Genomic DNA, 16,366 nt, shown 5'->3' with positions numbered 1-16,366 from the left:
CATCCATTAAAATACAAGGTCACTACAACTCTCTTCAATCTTTCTTTTCTCCTTTTGCTAATCACTAAATAGATGTGTATGCCTTTTGATTACCTCATAGTAAAACTTGCTCTAAAGATTAAGAATTCAGGTAGTTTAGAGAACAGAAATCTCTTCTGGGTCCTGGTTATTATTTGAATTTGCAAAAGGAACAACTTGCTTAGAGGCCTAGTGAAAGTAATTGGGATCTCCACCCACTTCCCAAAAGCAAGATGAGTTTATGTCTCATTTGGAATAAATAGTTTCCTCCCTTGTTAATTTCAGTGGGTAAGAGGGAGATACCATTTTTAAATGTCAGTTGTGTGTAGTGGTAGAACAGTTTGTGCTTCCAATGTTTTTAGTCCTGAAATATAATCAGCCCTCAAGGGTTTATGACCTTATGATCAATTGTATATATTGCACTTGGCACATTGCCCCCCAATGTGTTCAGTGATGATATTGCATTCTTTATCATAGTGCCCCCTCCAAAGATAGCATCATTTATGTGAGAATGTGGCTAACTTTACCACCTCATGGTTGACTAAAAATGTATGCAAAGAATCATGCAACTAGCTACCTGTGCATTTTTGTATTCCCTATGCCCAACTCAGTGACTTACATTCAGTAGATGCTCAACAAATAACAGCTAAATGAGAAAATTGGCCACTCTTTTCTTGATTTTTGGACCATTTGGCCTATACCTACAGATGTTGCTGTCACCCAAGTTTTTCATTTGTGACTATGTATTTCAGAAACATGACAAGTATAATACTTTGGCTGTACCTGAATATTTTTCTTGGTAATTCCACACAAATGCCATTTCTCTATAGAAGTTTCTACTTAGGAGTTAGTGCTTGTGTCACATTGCTTCAAATGATGCATTAATATAATTTGAAAGTATATATTTGCATAATTGATAGTCTTCATAATCATTTATATTTACTATTACTTTAATAAATTAATTAGTTAATTAATTCAATCACTGTTATTTCAAGCAGCTGATCTCATGAGACACTCCAAATGGAACTTGTGGGTAATGATGTTTTTGACTCTCTTCCAAATATACTTGCTATTGTCCTGTGTTTTAATTATTTTGGAAATGTAGATTCTCTGACAAGCCCACAAGAGAAACAAAATTATAGTTGTTGAGAACGTGAACCTGTCTAGCTTTGAATTCCAAATGGGCTACTTGCCAGCCATAAAAACATGGGCATGCTACTAAATCTGTAGCCTTCGATGTCCTGTTCTGTAAAATGGGGATCATAAGAGTGTATTTTATATAGTTTTCATGAAATTTAAATGAGCTAATATATATAATGATCTATTCTGATTTCTTGGCACATAGTAAGTGCTCAAGAATTATTAGTTCATTGGGTATAACCTTTACAGTTTAACGATAGGTATGTTAAAAATCCAGTTTTCCTCATTTGAAACTGAAATAATTTCAGATCCTCACTCTGAACTCTGTACTGGTGCTGAGGCAGATTGATTTGTTGTGTGCATGGATGATGATTTGTTCCCTTTGTCCTTTTGCAAACCCTGTCCTTACCTGGTTTCTACATAGATTGATGTGGGTCCCTTAGTCTCTGCTCTTCCCAATTGCTTCGCTCTTAGTGGTACTCTCTAAGGATGAAGGTCATCTCCTTCGCTGACCCCTAGATTCCCAGTGAGGACCCAGAGAAACCTCTCTTTCCTTTGTCCCACCACATGGGAGTCATGAGGAAATAAGAGGTGCCCTTGCTCTCTCCTACTGAAGTATATCCTGTTGCTTTCTGTTGTGTCCCCTTTGGACCTGCTGACATAAGGTTTGTGTGACACTTTCAAGATCTCAGACAAGAAGTAGGACGTATGTTCCCTCAATTCTCCTCTTCATCTTCACTCCCCAGTATGTCACTCATGTCTACCATCACCAGAGACAGAGGGTTGAGGAGGAGACAGGGAAAGTCACATTTACACACTCTCATCTTATTTCCCTTTGCCTTTCAAGAGCATTGTATTTTCCCTTCCAGTAGGAGCCTTTACCTCTAGTCTGGTGTATGGTTTCAGTGTAGTGAAAAACCGGTTTTGTTAGCACTTCCTTTGGATCTGTCTGTCCTTGCTTCATATTGAGACAGTACAAGTCAACAGTCTGGGTGGTTTGTTTTTTTTTTTTGGTCCATTTGGTGGGGGTGCAAGCAATGCCTCCTTGGGCTGATGACCCCAAATAGTCTGCCATAAATGGGTACTATAGAGCTGCTGGTATTAGTATTAGAAAAATCTTCTTGATCTAAGTGATTCTTTTATTTCCATAAGTGATTCTGTCTTTGGATTTCATAGCTATGAAGATATATTTAATTGCCAACTTTAAATTTTATTACTGAAAATTATTTAAAAAATTACCTTCTACTTCTATCATTACTTTTATTCCTTCCCTTCCCCACTGTGGCAGTTGAAAACATCATGTGAAAACTTTAAAAGTCATGTGAAAATATTCAGCTTCTTTCCCTTAGTTTGCTCTTCTAACTGCAGTCAGAGGCAGTATTTTCATGCCAGCCCCAGTCAACCTGGCAGCACCAAGTCTGGTTCACTGTGTGCCGTAATTATACATGAAGAGCTTGTAAGAACCCATGTATAGAATAACCAAGGCCAAAGGAACTATTGTGCCTAAATATGCAGATAGGAAGAGTGTGTTGAGTTTGCCAAAATTTATGCAAAATTGCCTCTGTTCACTACTCCTCTGTATTTGGGTAAACATGGCCTCAGAGAGCTTTTGCAGGAGAAATTATAAAAATTCAGCAAAGACTTGTGATCTCATTTTGGATCTCCTTAGGGTTCCTCATCAAGATGCAATTAAGCAGAGAAAAATTCTGCCTTGGGGTGTAATTTTAATTACTCATCATGTTACGACTTGACTTTCTGTGCTGCGTTTCTTTTCCTTTCCATATCACTGCTTCTGTGTTTGACAGCTCCTCTAAAGACATTTCATTGTATGCTGAGTGAAGTACTTACTGAGTGAAAGGAAGGGCCAGGTGAATTCTACTATCTTCTTAGAACTTTTGCCTGAAAACCGTGTAGGAACCTCCTTTCTCTTTTTCTTACCCCTCCAGCCTCAGTTTTATGACCCAGTGGAACCAGGGGACTTTGAAGGACTTCTGATGACACACCTGAACAGCCTGGATGTGGAGCTTGCTCAGGAGCTGGATGACTTTGCCCAAGACGACTTGGATGTGGAGTTCAAACCAAAGGAATGTCGGACTTTGCAGCCGTCTTTGCCAGAGGAAGGGTAAATCATTTTCTTTAAAATGTAGATGGGATTCTGACTGTCATCAGTAAATGGGATGGGGGGCAGTGTAGGGAAGGAGAGATATGCCCTAATTCTGGACTTCCTTTAAAATAAACAAAGTTGCTAACAACTCTGTGGTACTATCACCTAATCATAATTTTTAAATTGGTTTGGCCAGAATCTCTGAAAATCTTTGTGGGGTCTAGGTCAGTTAAAGGGATGAAGTGAAACAAAACAGAATGGTCAAGAAGAGGTGAAGAGTGCAATCCCTGGAGCCAGACTGCCTGGGTGTCAGCTTAGTGACCTTGGGCAAATCATGTGACCTTATGAAGCCTCATTTTCTCCATTTGTGAGAATATCAAGATTTTTAAACAATAATCCTTGAAATGCCTCACTTCAGAAGCATTTTAAAGATTTATTTTTATTTATTTATGCATACAAGAACTGGGGTATAGGCCAGAGGTGGGGTGTGTGTGAGAGGATTCATCAGAGACAGAGTGGGGAGCAGAACAGGCTGACTGACTGAAATACACTGCTGAGGGGAGCAGCAGGCAAGACAGGAGAGGTCTGCTGTGCCATGTGGGTAGCTCCCTGGCTGGGGATTGAATTCATGCTGCAGTGGCTGTTGATAGCTTCATAGTTCTAAGACTTAACCCCTTGTGCCACCAGAGAGGCCCCAAAAGCATTTTAAATGTTTCCACAAAAAAGGCTGGATCAAGTCAGAAACCTAACTTCAGCCCACATTTGTTGAGCATCTACTATGTGTTGGGGACTGGCATAAGTAGATAAATAAGGCAAAGTCCCTTCTTTTGAATTTTGTGAAATGGAAAAACAATGGGAAAAGCTCTAGAATAAAAATGTAAATTACTATTTAGGGCTTGAGTTTCTGTGTTGATGAGTCTGTGTGATTATAGATGTGGACATTAGCTCTTAGTATTAAACAGTGGAATTATATCTAAATAAAACTTCCGTAGTGTAAAATACAATGTCCCTATAAGGTGTAGGTTGAACTTTTATTTGCATTTGTTTTCAAAACAAAATTAAGATTCACATCCTGTTGGGCATTTTCAACATTTTCATCTTCCCCAAAAAGTCCCAGAAAGGAGATCATGAAACATAAACCCTGCCCTCTTACTCTGGGGTAGTATAGTTCTATTTTGGATTTCATTTCGTCACTAACATAAGAAGATTGAATAACAGTAACATGGTTTCATCATGATACTTTCTCTCTGGTTTAGGTAATTCTGATTCACTTAGGAGAGCTAAACATATGTTTAACTCTAGCATTTAAAAAAAAAAAACTCAGTTCCCAGAAAACAAAAACACCGTTATCCTTCAGAAACATTTTTCCCTGCTCTCAATCCACGTATTCAGGTATGATTTTAATAAAGGTAATGGCTATTATTTTTACCTTTGGTAGAGAATCATTATTTAATTTTATTTCTTTGTGTAAAATTTGATTGTCTTCAAGTGAAGTTAGATTCTTGGAAAAAATCTTTAAAATACCATAACTTGGGCCTCCCCTGGTGGCAAAGCAGTTGAGCACTGGGGTACAGCCTCTGCAGTGCCTGTTCGATCCCTGGCCTCCGGGGAGGGTCACACATGGCACGACAGACCTCTCCTGCCGCGCCAATTGCTCCCCTCAGCAGTGTATTTCATCAGTCTGCCTGTTCTGCTCCCATCTCTGGCTCTGGTGAATCCTCTCACCCTTCCGCGCTTCTGACTGTACCCAGTGCTTGTATAAATAAATAAATAAATCTTTTTAAAAAATAAATAAAAATTAAGTGAAAAAGCTTAAAAAAATATCATAACCTTAGAGTCAGGAGAATTTTTAGTTTGTGCAATTTGATAGAAGAGGAAATTTTTTCCTTAGTGTTCATTTTTGAGTATAATATTGTCTTGTCACCAAAATTTGTAACTGTTTGATGACTTTCAAACAACCTCTACTACTTCAACTGTGGCCAAAAAGTTTTCTATATAATTATAACCTAGAAAGGTATCATTGACATCATCAGAGTAAACAACCACTGACTGCTGTTGAATCCCTGTGTCTAGTTCAGAAGTTTATGTTGAACTGCCGTAGTGTCGTAGAAATAAGCCTGCACTCTGCTACTGAACAGTTGATTAAAGTCCCTTTTCTACCTCTTGCGGTGTCACTTTAAGCAAGATCTTTATCTCACTCCACTGCAAAATGAGAATAATAATAACCCCTGCCCTATTATTAATTCAAATTACTGGATTAATATGGGTGAAGTGATTACCTCAGTGCCTAGTTCATAATAAGTGGTATGTAACTGTGAACCATTTGTGCCGGACACTTTTCTAAGCACTTGCACACTAACCACTTAATCTTCATCACAGTGCTCTAAGAGTAATAATTTAAAGTTGAGGAAACTCAGGCACAGAAGGTTTGAATGATGGCCAAGGTCACTCACAGACAGGGCTGGGATTTGGGCAGTAAAGGTCCAGGATCCATGTGCCTAAATATTTTGATTTTTCTTTAATTTTAAATTTTATTTGTTTGTTTGTTTATTTTTGCATAGAAGAACTGGGATCTAGACCAGAGGTGGGTGAGGGGATTCACCAGAGACAGAGTGGGGAGTAGAACAGGCAGATTTACTGAATTACACTGCTGAGGGGAGCAGCAGGCAAGACAGGAGAGGTCTGCTGTGTCATATGTGGGTTAGCTCCCTGGCCAGGAAACAAAGTCAAGCCTTAATGGTGATAGTGCTGAGACCTAACCCGTAGGCCACCAGGGAGGCCCAGTATTACAATTTTTCATGTAGGTCTAACAGCAGTCCCACAAGGAGGGTATTGTTCTTATCCCTTTTCTACGAACAAGAAATTTAAAACTTACAACATTTAGACCTAGCTATCTCTAGTTTCAACACATTTAGAAATAAAAACAAAAGGCTTTACTACTCAGGAATAGTTTATTTCTATTTTATTGAATTATAATTATTAGAATTGTTGTTATTACTATCATCAAATTATTATCTCTGATTTCAAAACTCTGAAGCACATGAAAAGTGTCTCTCATGACACACTCCTATGTAGGTATGGCAGGAAACACCCAAATTAATTGTCGTCACCCAAAGCCCATGCCTGTCAACTCCTCAAAGTCTAAGACAATAGTTCTTCATGATTTTCAGAAAGGAAAACTTGCATGTCCTAACAAGGTTACACATGAGCAAAAAAAATGCCCAAATTACCCTTGTAAGAAATTGGTATTTGCACTTATTTTCCTTGTTTTGTATGTGATTATATCAAGTTCTACCTGTCTTGTGTCGGAACGCCTTCAGGGATAGGTATAGTTTAACATAATTCTCTATAATAAAGAAAACCCACAAAGCATAAAATGCCAACAAGTTTTTCTCATCAAAGTAAAAATTTTATTGCCTCAGGAATACTTCAAACACTAGAGATGAACAAGTAAGAACAGCCTTAGCATTCTCATTTGATACAAATATAAAATCATGCTGCTGGGGCCTCCCTGGTGGCGCAAGGTGTTAAGACACAGCACTATGAAGCTATAGGCAGCCACTGCAGCACAAGTTCGATCCCCAGCCAGGGTGGTGACTCACATGGAACAGCAGACCTCTCCTGTCTTCCCGCTGCTCCCCTCAGCTATGAATTTCAGTCAGTCTGCCTGTTCTGTTCCCCACTCCCACCCCGCATCTCTGGCCTGTATCCCAGCTCTTGTTTGCATAAATAAATCTTTGGAAAAAAATCATGCTGCTGTCCTTGGTTATGATAAGGGATTGTTTTGTTTTGTTTTGTTTTGTTTTGTTTTTGTTTATTTATGCATACAAGAACTGGGGTACAGGCCAGAGGTGTGGAGGGTGAGAGGATTCACCAGAGACAGTGAGGAACAGAACAGGCAGACTGACTGAAATACACTGCTCAGGGGAGCAGAGGAGGAGACAGGAGAGGTCTGCTGCGCCATGTGGGCTGCTCCCTGGCCGGGGATGGAACTCATGCTGCAGTGGCTGTGGATAACGTCATAGGTTGCATCTCAACCCCTTGCGCCACCAGGGAGGCCCCTTCTTTTGTTGTTTTAACCCAGAAATAACATATGTTTATTTTATTTTCTGACTTCTTAGGGTTGAACTGGACCCTCACGTCAGGGACTGTGTTCAGACATATGTTCGGGAGTGGCTGATTGTGAACCAGAAGTAAGTCCATTTTTCCCTCTCTTTACATATATTTAATTCATATTGTTAGTTTAGTTTTTTTTTTTGTTGTTGTTGAGAGACTTTTTTAAGGGTAGTTTTACGTTTGCAGAAAGATTGCGTAGTCAGTTACTGAGATTTCTCGTCTATACCCCACTCCACCCCTCTGCAGTTTCCCCCTGTTATTCACATCTTGGTTTTTTTGCTTGTTTCTTTGCTTGTACATGTATATGAATGACTGTGAATATTGACCTGGGGGTTACAAATAAATTTCAACAAGAGAAATTTGGAAATTATATATACATGAATAATTAGCATCAACTGTATCTTATATTGGTCTCCTGTTCAAATACATTCTAAGTCTCCCTACTGTCTACTATAACAAATATAAACTTCTGCTTTCCCTTCAAAGGGCTCTACTGATCTGCCCCCACTCTATCAAAACTTACTCCCCTTGACTTCTGGAGCTGTTACCTTTCTTCTGGGCCTGGCTTCTCTCACTCGTTGTTCTACCACATATATGCCTCAGTCCTGTCAATACATCTCTACTCTTGTTTCCCCACTGGTCATGCCCGCCCTTCTTTTACCACCTACCCATGCCTACCTATGGATTAACGGGAAGATCAAATTTCTTATTTCTTTGCACGGTTTTTTCTGACTGATGTATCCTTTCTTGACGGATCTTGCTTTAATGTGGTACATTTGTTATAATGGATGAATAACTATTGATACATTAATATTAACTAAAATCTATTAGTTTACATTAGGGATTCTTTTGTGTGTGTGTGTTACACATTCTATAAGTTTTGCAAATGAATCTGTCATTATAGAATCATACAGAATAAAATAATCCTTCGTGCCCTGGTCATCCCCCCTTGACCACCACTTATCTTTTTACTGCCTCCATAGATTTGCCTTGTTCCTTTAAGTCTTCCTGAGGACTGATACCTCACTTCTTTTTTCACTGATTATTATTCTGCTGAGTGTATTTATCAGTCTATTATCCATTCACCCACTGAAGAACAATAATTTTAAATATGAAGAATAGAACTTTTGTTTTGTTTCTATTCTGATGAATTCTTGGTGGGGAAAGGGTTAATGTATTGAAATTTGCCTTCAGATTCAAAGGTAACCTTTACATTTGTGCCTGAGAAGTTATTTGCTAGCTTTCCAAAGGTCTTTTTCTCCTATTCTATGACATTATTCTGAACTTTTCTCCTGTTTTCCTCTGACCTGGATACTCCTCTCTCAAGAGAAACATCTACACAGACTAAAATTCTCTACCTATATGTGTGTGCTGGGAAGGGGAGTGTCTGCAGATTGGGGCCTTATCCCACTAAGCAAACATCAGAGAACCTTTGATAAAACATAAATAGCTTGAAATTCTGATGTCCTTACCTCTTCTATATTCCAGTAATTACTGTCCTATGGGATAAATGATGAAAGACTTTGGAGAATGGATTTTATCCAGCTCCTGGAAGTGTGCCATTGAATTTATGCTGATGATTTTTGGAGTAATGTCAGTATACGTACTATTTTCAATGGCTGAGAAAGAGAAAGCATTGCTCATAAGAAATAATTAAAAGAAAGCTAGATGGTAATCCATCATCTGTTCCAATGTGAATGGGAAGCTAAATTTGCCAAGCAGTAGAATAAGATTATGCTTTGCTGTAATAAATAATAGATTTCAGAACAAGTTGTACTCAAACTTTTAATGTTATAGTTGAAGGTACTTTCTGGAGACTAAGGTTCTAAAATAACTGCAAGGAAACAATAAGTAGAAAAGTCCGTTTTACTACATTTGGTTTTTATTTTCTCCTTGAGATACTGTACTCTGATTCCCCATGGCAATATTCTCACTGGAATATTCTTTTTTCCTTATCTTGTACAAACTTCAAGGAAAAAAGGACTCATTAGAAAGCTCATTGTAGAAACTTTAGGGATTAAGGAAACAAAAGGAGAAAACAAAAATCATTTAATTTCAGTATAGGCAGATAACCACCACTAATATTTGATATAGAATCTTTCAATCATGTTTCTTTGCATCAAGATTTACATAAAAAGTAAAACAGATTATAATATCTTTGTGGCATGTTTTTGCAGTCTTCACAGTTGTGATAATTTCTCATTGCTATTAAATATTCTTCCTCAATATAACTTTTAATGGCTGCACAATATATTTTTTCCAAATTCATTTAACCTATTTTCACATTTAGGTGATTCCTTCTATTTTAGTATTATATCCAATATAGCAGTATTGTCTTGGTGGTACGTGTCTATGATTTTTTCCTTTGGAATAAATTGCTCTGATTTAAGGATGTGGAAATAATATATTAGAAAGATTATTAACAATCCATGCATGACTCCTTAAGAATATTGGATGTCATCTTTTAATAAATTTCCAATTTTATTTCTAAAATATGCATTTTCTTTATTAGATTGGTGGTATTTGTCCCATATACTTGTTAGTCATTTGGAATTTTTGCTTATTCCTCAAATTTGTGCATCTCTATTTGTTTGTCTGGGCTTCTTTATCTTTAGAACTGCTTTTATTTGTTATGTATATTAACAATTTGTCTATCATATATTGCAGATTGCTTACCCACTATATTCTTTCTCTTTTTAAATTATTTAGTTCCTTAATAGTCAAAATTATTCATGTAATCAAATCTTTATTCATGATTTTCCTTATGTTTTTTATTTTTGCTGTCATGCTTTAAATGTAATTTACAAACCTAATATTATTTACTAGGAATTTTGATTTGAAATGTTAATCCAAACCATTAGCCACCTGATGGTTGCTTGTTTTTATCCATATGTTTTTATCTCTTCCATAGGAAGAATGATTATATATTTATTGTATCCAAGAGTTTGTCTTTTTATCATAAAATAAAACAATATCTGTTTTAACTTTGTGTTTGGCAACATGCTGGGGGTGGGAATTGCCATTGGCCCAGTTCTCTGTATACTTGTGTAATGGACCAGATCCTTTCCCAGAAATTAGCTAATGGACAGATACAAGCGTGCAACTTTAAAACTCGTTGTCTGTTTCTGGCAAGTTTTGACTAGTGTTTTACTAATGCAGCATCTTTTTCTCCTCATTGTTTGCTTCCTTGGTACTCTGAATCCTATGGCCAAGAAAGCTACAATTTCTAGCCCATACTATATCCGGGGATTGTTCTGCCCCTAGGTACAATTTTAATGTATTTGTTGAGGATGGGAAGAATCCAATACACTATTATCAAATGGCCATTGTATTCCAACCCTACATTTATTTTCAGCTCAGTTGTTTTTTGTGCATTGTGTCTGTGTGGTTGCAGAATGATGATAGAAAGAGAAAGGCAAGAGAGGTGGTTCTGGCTCATGTGAGAGCAAGCAGAACCTGTGAGTGGTTTCACAAAAAGTCATCACAGTGAAGAAACACAGTTCCTTTTCCCGCTAGTATAGACACTAACTGTTCAGGGACTTCCAGGAAGGAAAGTGCAAAATGCCTGCCTCTGAGTTACCCTTTGGAGAAACAAAGTATGATACAGTCTTCTCTTTTCAGTTCCATCTGATCCACAGAGATTCTTTCCATATTCAGACATTAGATTATCTGTTACTTTTGGTGAATTTTCATTTTTCTGTGTCTTTATAGGCTTGAAAGTCATGTGCCGGTGAGGACCCACAGCCAGGAACCCCGTTCAATATCGGGGCTGCTCTATAACAATAGAAGGATACATTAGGGGTTAACAGCCAGTTGTTGCTAGTTAGCGATTAGTTAGCTCTTCTTTGAATTTGTTATATTTTATGTGCATATAATGCATGATTTTTGTGTAAAAAAATCAAGTAATATAGAAGTGTATTAAATACAAAGCAAGACTCAGCATAATGCTTGCTCTCTGCCTTCCCCTCAGCCCGTTCTTAACAGCATAGAGGTCACTGTGTAGGTTTCCAGTTCTTTTCATACCCTCACAAACATATATGAATATTTATATTCTTTTTTCATAAATATGTATATATATCTATCTCTTTAAATATATTTATTAGTATCAACCCACAATGCAGTTTTTTCAATAATATCTTTTGACAACTTTCCATGTCAGAGATCTATCTCTTCCTTTTAAAATGCTCACTGGTGTTCCTAGGATAAAGGAATGTTTCATAAGTTACTGACTCTATTGATGGGCAATGCAGTTGTCTCCATTTTTCACAATTACAAATAATACTGTAATGAACATCTATGCACATTGACCCCTACACACATGTGAGTATTTCTGAAGATAGAAAATGGAACCAGAGCACATGACACATTCTGATAATTATTGTAAATTATTCTCCAGAAAATTTGTGCTAATTCACTTCATTACCACTGAATGCCCTTCCCCCCATATCCAATAATAGATATTGACTCAAGTAAGGTTAAAATTCCTCCAGTCTTATTCTAGTTACCATTTTAAGCTGCAAACCACTTTCTGTATATAGTTTCCTATCACTGCGTTTTTTTCCCTTATGTATTCTAAAGCTAAGTATACACTTTAAATATACACTTTCTGTACAACCTGAAGTTCCTTTCCTGTTCATCTAAGCAAAATGAAAACTTATGTTCACATAAAAGCCTGTATGCAAATATTTTATTTGTAATTGCGCAAAACTAGAATCAACCAAATTGTGCTCAAATGGGTAATGAGTAAACTCTCATATATCTATGCAATGGACTACTTCTCAGCAATAAAATGGAGCACATTACTTATACCTGCAACAACGTGCATTTATCTTGGCTACATTATGTTAAATGAAAGAAGGCAGACAAAAGACAACTGCATGGTTCCATTTATATGACATTTTGAAAAAGATGAAGTTATAGGGATAAAAAAACAATCAGCAGTTGCCATGGTCTAGAGATGAATAAAGGGCAAGGGAAATTTTTGAGAGGTGCTGGGGCTTCCCATTTCTTGGTTGTAAGTGGTGTATGTATTTGTCAAAACTTGCAGTTCTGTAATCGAAAAGGTATGAATTATAATTATAACACAAAATCAATAATAGAAATCTAGGATAATTCCTGGCATTAAATACTCACTAAATGTAAGGTCTATTACTTTGCAAAGGTTTATTCTACTATTCTAAGGAGTGGTGGTTTCTCTGGAGCAGGAGTAAATGGATTCAAGACCTGGCTCCACCACTTAGTAGCTGTGTGACCTAAAGCAAATTACTTTATTTCTTTGTCCCTCGGTTTTCTCTTCAGGAAAATAGAAATTAGAATATTACCTACCTCATAACTTTGTTGTATGTGATAAGTAAAATAATGTATGTAAAGTGTCTAGATGTTTTCTTGTCATATGGCAGTAATTCAATAAGTATTTACTATTTATAGTATTGTGTCTGCCCAATTGACAAATAAATAAGGCCAATTAGTAAGATATTATATAGAAAGGGGAAAAAAGAACATGCTGTTGAATATTTCTTTTGATTTAGTGATAAAGAGTACATTTCATATCATAGACTCTATAATTTACAGATTTATGAGATAAATCATAGGAGTGATACTTTGGGTCAATTCTAGTTTAACTCAACCTATACAAAATACTTCTTTCAAGTGAAATAAGATATTTTGAAGACTTCAGAAAAATCACGTATATTAGCATGTCAAAGGAATGAACCATGAACTCTTTGTCATATATCTTCATTATGTTAAGGCACTGTGGGGGAGGGGAGTCAAACTGCTTTCCTCTGGAGGACAATACTTAATGAAGCCATTTCACCTTTTATGGACATGTCTTTGTCATCCATAACCATGCAGTCAAAGCCTGATTTAGTTAGCTGTTTTATTCCTCAATTACTCCTTGCTGATATTACATTTCTCTCTAATATCTAGTGATAGTCTTTTATGTCCTTGCTATCTATAGTAATGGCTCTGAATCCCACTTCGGGGGCAGGGAAGTGGAGTAATGACCACTTGTGTTTCCTCCCAATCTTATAATTCTATAGGGCATTTGCCACTCAACTTCTATAATTGAGAATTTTGAATCAGACAAATAGTGCTGTTCATGAAGGATAGAGAAAGTTTTAGATTTTCTTCTTAACTTTTTAGGGAAGGATTAAACTATACAGACACACAAAATACATAACCTCCCTTTGAGGGAAATTCATTTTTCTAATTGAAATGCTTGTGTTACTTACACTAGAAAATGCCTTGAATCCCAATGTATCTGTCAAGTTGACAGTACAGTGTTTGGTATCCTTGCTCTAAAAATAATAGTGTTTTGCTCTCAATGATTTTTGAAAATAACCACTTAGGCCATGGTTGCTTGTTTGACTCATCTTATTCCACATCTTTCAATAGTTTTGCATGAATTCATGTTTGCTGGCATCCTTTCGGTAATATCAAATATTTTAGGTCTGATTTTCTTTGTCATTTTCTCTAAATGAACTACCAAGAGTGATTAACTCAAGAGTGTGTTTGATGTCCTGGGTAAGAATCAAAGCCTTAAGTAATTAAACTTGTTTACGTGCTGGTTTTTTTTTTTTTTTTTTTTTTTTTTGGTGTATTATCCACAGTGACAGTGAAACATTTCACGAGTATTATGAGCAGTATCATAAAAGCCCCTAGACTTTTTTTTTTTCCTCCTGGGTGATTAAGGTAATTCTGAAGAAAGGTCGCGCTCAAGGAGAGTTGGGATATCAAGGAATGGGGTATCATCTGTTTTATTACTCTATATTTTACTCCCAGTGAACTGGTAAACAATTAAAATTCAAACACATCAGTGCATATAATTCGGTTACTCCCAAAACAACATAAAAATGTCTCCCTGATCAATAATTGTTTATTATGACATGCATTTGTTGTTCTGGCAGTCAAGGAGCTTAGCTCTTTGCTTTCTAACATTGTGGAAAGCAAGCCAGACTTATCAGCCTGTGCAGTTACAAGAGGGCATCCAGCTGTGGAGATCACTGAGCTGCTGTTCACCTGTTATACATAGATCCCACACATCTACACAAGCTACAACTCAATTCAAAGGATAGGGCTTTCGCAAAGCCTTCCCTGGCCTGACCAGAAGTAATGACTCCCTTTTCTGAATTTTCAAAGCATATTGTTTGTATTTATCTTCAAAACATTTGTCATACTCTACATATGTTCTGTTGTCTAAATTTTTATTTCCCCTGCTAAATGTGTGTGATTTTTCTTGCTAGACTATGACTTCACTAAGAATAGGGAGTCCTTAGGATTCTCATGTATTTCTTTTTGCATCCTCTTTGGTGCATTATTCTCAGAAGATACTTTGTAAATATGTGTTGAGTGGAAGAATGAATGAAACTTTCACAAGCAAGTGTCCATATTGTATTCCTGTAAAACTAGTGTTTTTGGATCTGTCAGACCCAGCATCGTTTCTGTATAACAAATATTTTATAATTCCACCTTTATCATTCACATGTTAAGAAATCAAAAATTGCCAGTTATATAAAGGATCAGTAAAAGAAACATAACATATAAAATGGCATGTATGTAAATACGTTAAGTCCTTGGGTACAACTATATCAGAAAACATAATGAAATCGCTGTTTGCCTCTGCAGAAAGAATCACTATGAAGATCTACAAAAGTAGTCTGTAACAGGTTTGATAGCTAGGTGACACAAATACCACAGCAGTATTGCTGTCAATAATGTAATTTCCAAAATGGAGGAAAATTCTTGGTATAGCTCTAGTCATTTCAAAGTTTAATTTCCCCTACATTTACATGGTAGTTGTATTCCTGGAAAATTCAATGCAAAAATACTTTACATTTATATGTGAGATGGTATAATGTCTTGGCTCAGATATTTAAACATTGGTGTTTTACCTCCATGAATACCCAACAGGATGTTTGAGAATGTGTTAGATGCTGAACTTGGGATCAGTCTTCGCCATGTGTGATGCCAGTGCATTGAGGATGTCAAATGTAGTAGTTCATCCTAGTCATCCAGCAGTCAAAAATGGGAACATTAATCATCCTCGTTGAAGTGACAATGCCACAAAATTGGAATCTTCAAATCCAGTCTGAATCATAGTTCAGCAGCACATCTGGGGAGAGGAATCCAGAAAAATTTCCTTGAAAGGGCAAAGGGAAAAATCAAATCAGGATAACAAGCTCAGGGCTTTTGTTTGTTTGGTTTTTTGAGACTTCGGCTTTTCAGAGTTCTATGGTAGTTTCTGATAAGAGAATAAGTTTCCCATATAAAAATAATTTAGTTTAGCAAAATAAGGATATTAGGAGACTTTAAATTCATCATGTTCATAAAGTCAGGGAAGCTGACTTATAAATACTGGTATTATACCTAATGGTATTGTCACTGATACAAATAACAGTAACTTTTATTGAGCCATTAAGTGACAATCTTAGTTGAAATTCTCTAGGAGCTGAGCCTGAGACAGGGATTCTGGCACATGTAATTTTCAAAATTGTACACTTTAGGAGAAACCTTTACAGGAATGATGAAGTAGGAGCAGGAGTCAGCTGAGAATGAAAGCTCAGATAAATACTTAGTCTGATCCATAGGGTGTTCTGAAAGAAGCAGACTGCAACAGCAGTGCAGTCTGCTTATGTAGATGTTATATTCACAGTGATTCTTCCTGCAGGTAGAGTATCCCACTGTCCCACCTACATGCAAGTAGCGGGGCTGTTGCACCCCTTATCACTTAGGTGTTGGCTGCCATCGTTGCTCCAAAGTGGGAGTTGGGGCGTGGGGAGTAGAGTGAATCACGCAGACATCTCTGGGCATGAAAGCTCCTATTCGCAGAGCACCTGTGGAATGTGTCTGTGGGTTGTTAAAGGGGACTTAGGTGTGGCACTAACAGTTCCTATTACACTGCCAGTCTCCTAGCATACATTGTTTTCCTTTTATTTTAAAAAAACAATTTCAAATTTAAAGTAAATTTGCTAGTACAAATACCTTCCA

General features: G+C 36.9%; 1 protein-coding gene across 4 annotated transcripts in view; it reads left to right on the top strand.

The window, feature by feature from the left end:
• The window catches only part of DOCK8 (dedicator of cytokinesis 8), a 194,651-nt gene that overhangs the window by 51,564 nt on the left and 126,721 nt on the right, over positions 1 to 16,366 (top strand). For all 4 annotated transcript variants that reach the window (XM_054688877.1, XM_037491968.2, XM_037491966.2 and 1 more), the window contains exons 3-4: positions 3,105 to 3,280; positions 7,384 to 7,455. In XM_054688877.1, the coding sequence (XP_054544852.1) occupies positions 3,105 to 3,280; positions 7,384 to 7,455 (248 nt within the window). The remainder of the gene's footprint in view (positions 1 to 3,104; positions 3,281 to 7,383; positions 7,456 to 16,366) is intronic.

Source organism: Talpa occidentalis, unplaced genomic scaffold (genome assembly GCF_014898055.3).
Source record: "Talpa occidentalis isolate TD23 unplaced genomic scaffold, MPIMG_talOcc4v2.1 talOcc4.7, whole genome shotgun sequence".
Taxonomy (NCBI): domain Eukaryota; kingdom Metazoa; phylum Chordata; class Mammalia; order Eulipotyphla; family Talpidae; genus Talpa; species Talpa occidentalis.
The sequence above is the reverse complement of the archived record's forward strand: the minus strand, read 5'-3'. Positions and strand labels throughout refer to the sequence as shown.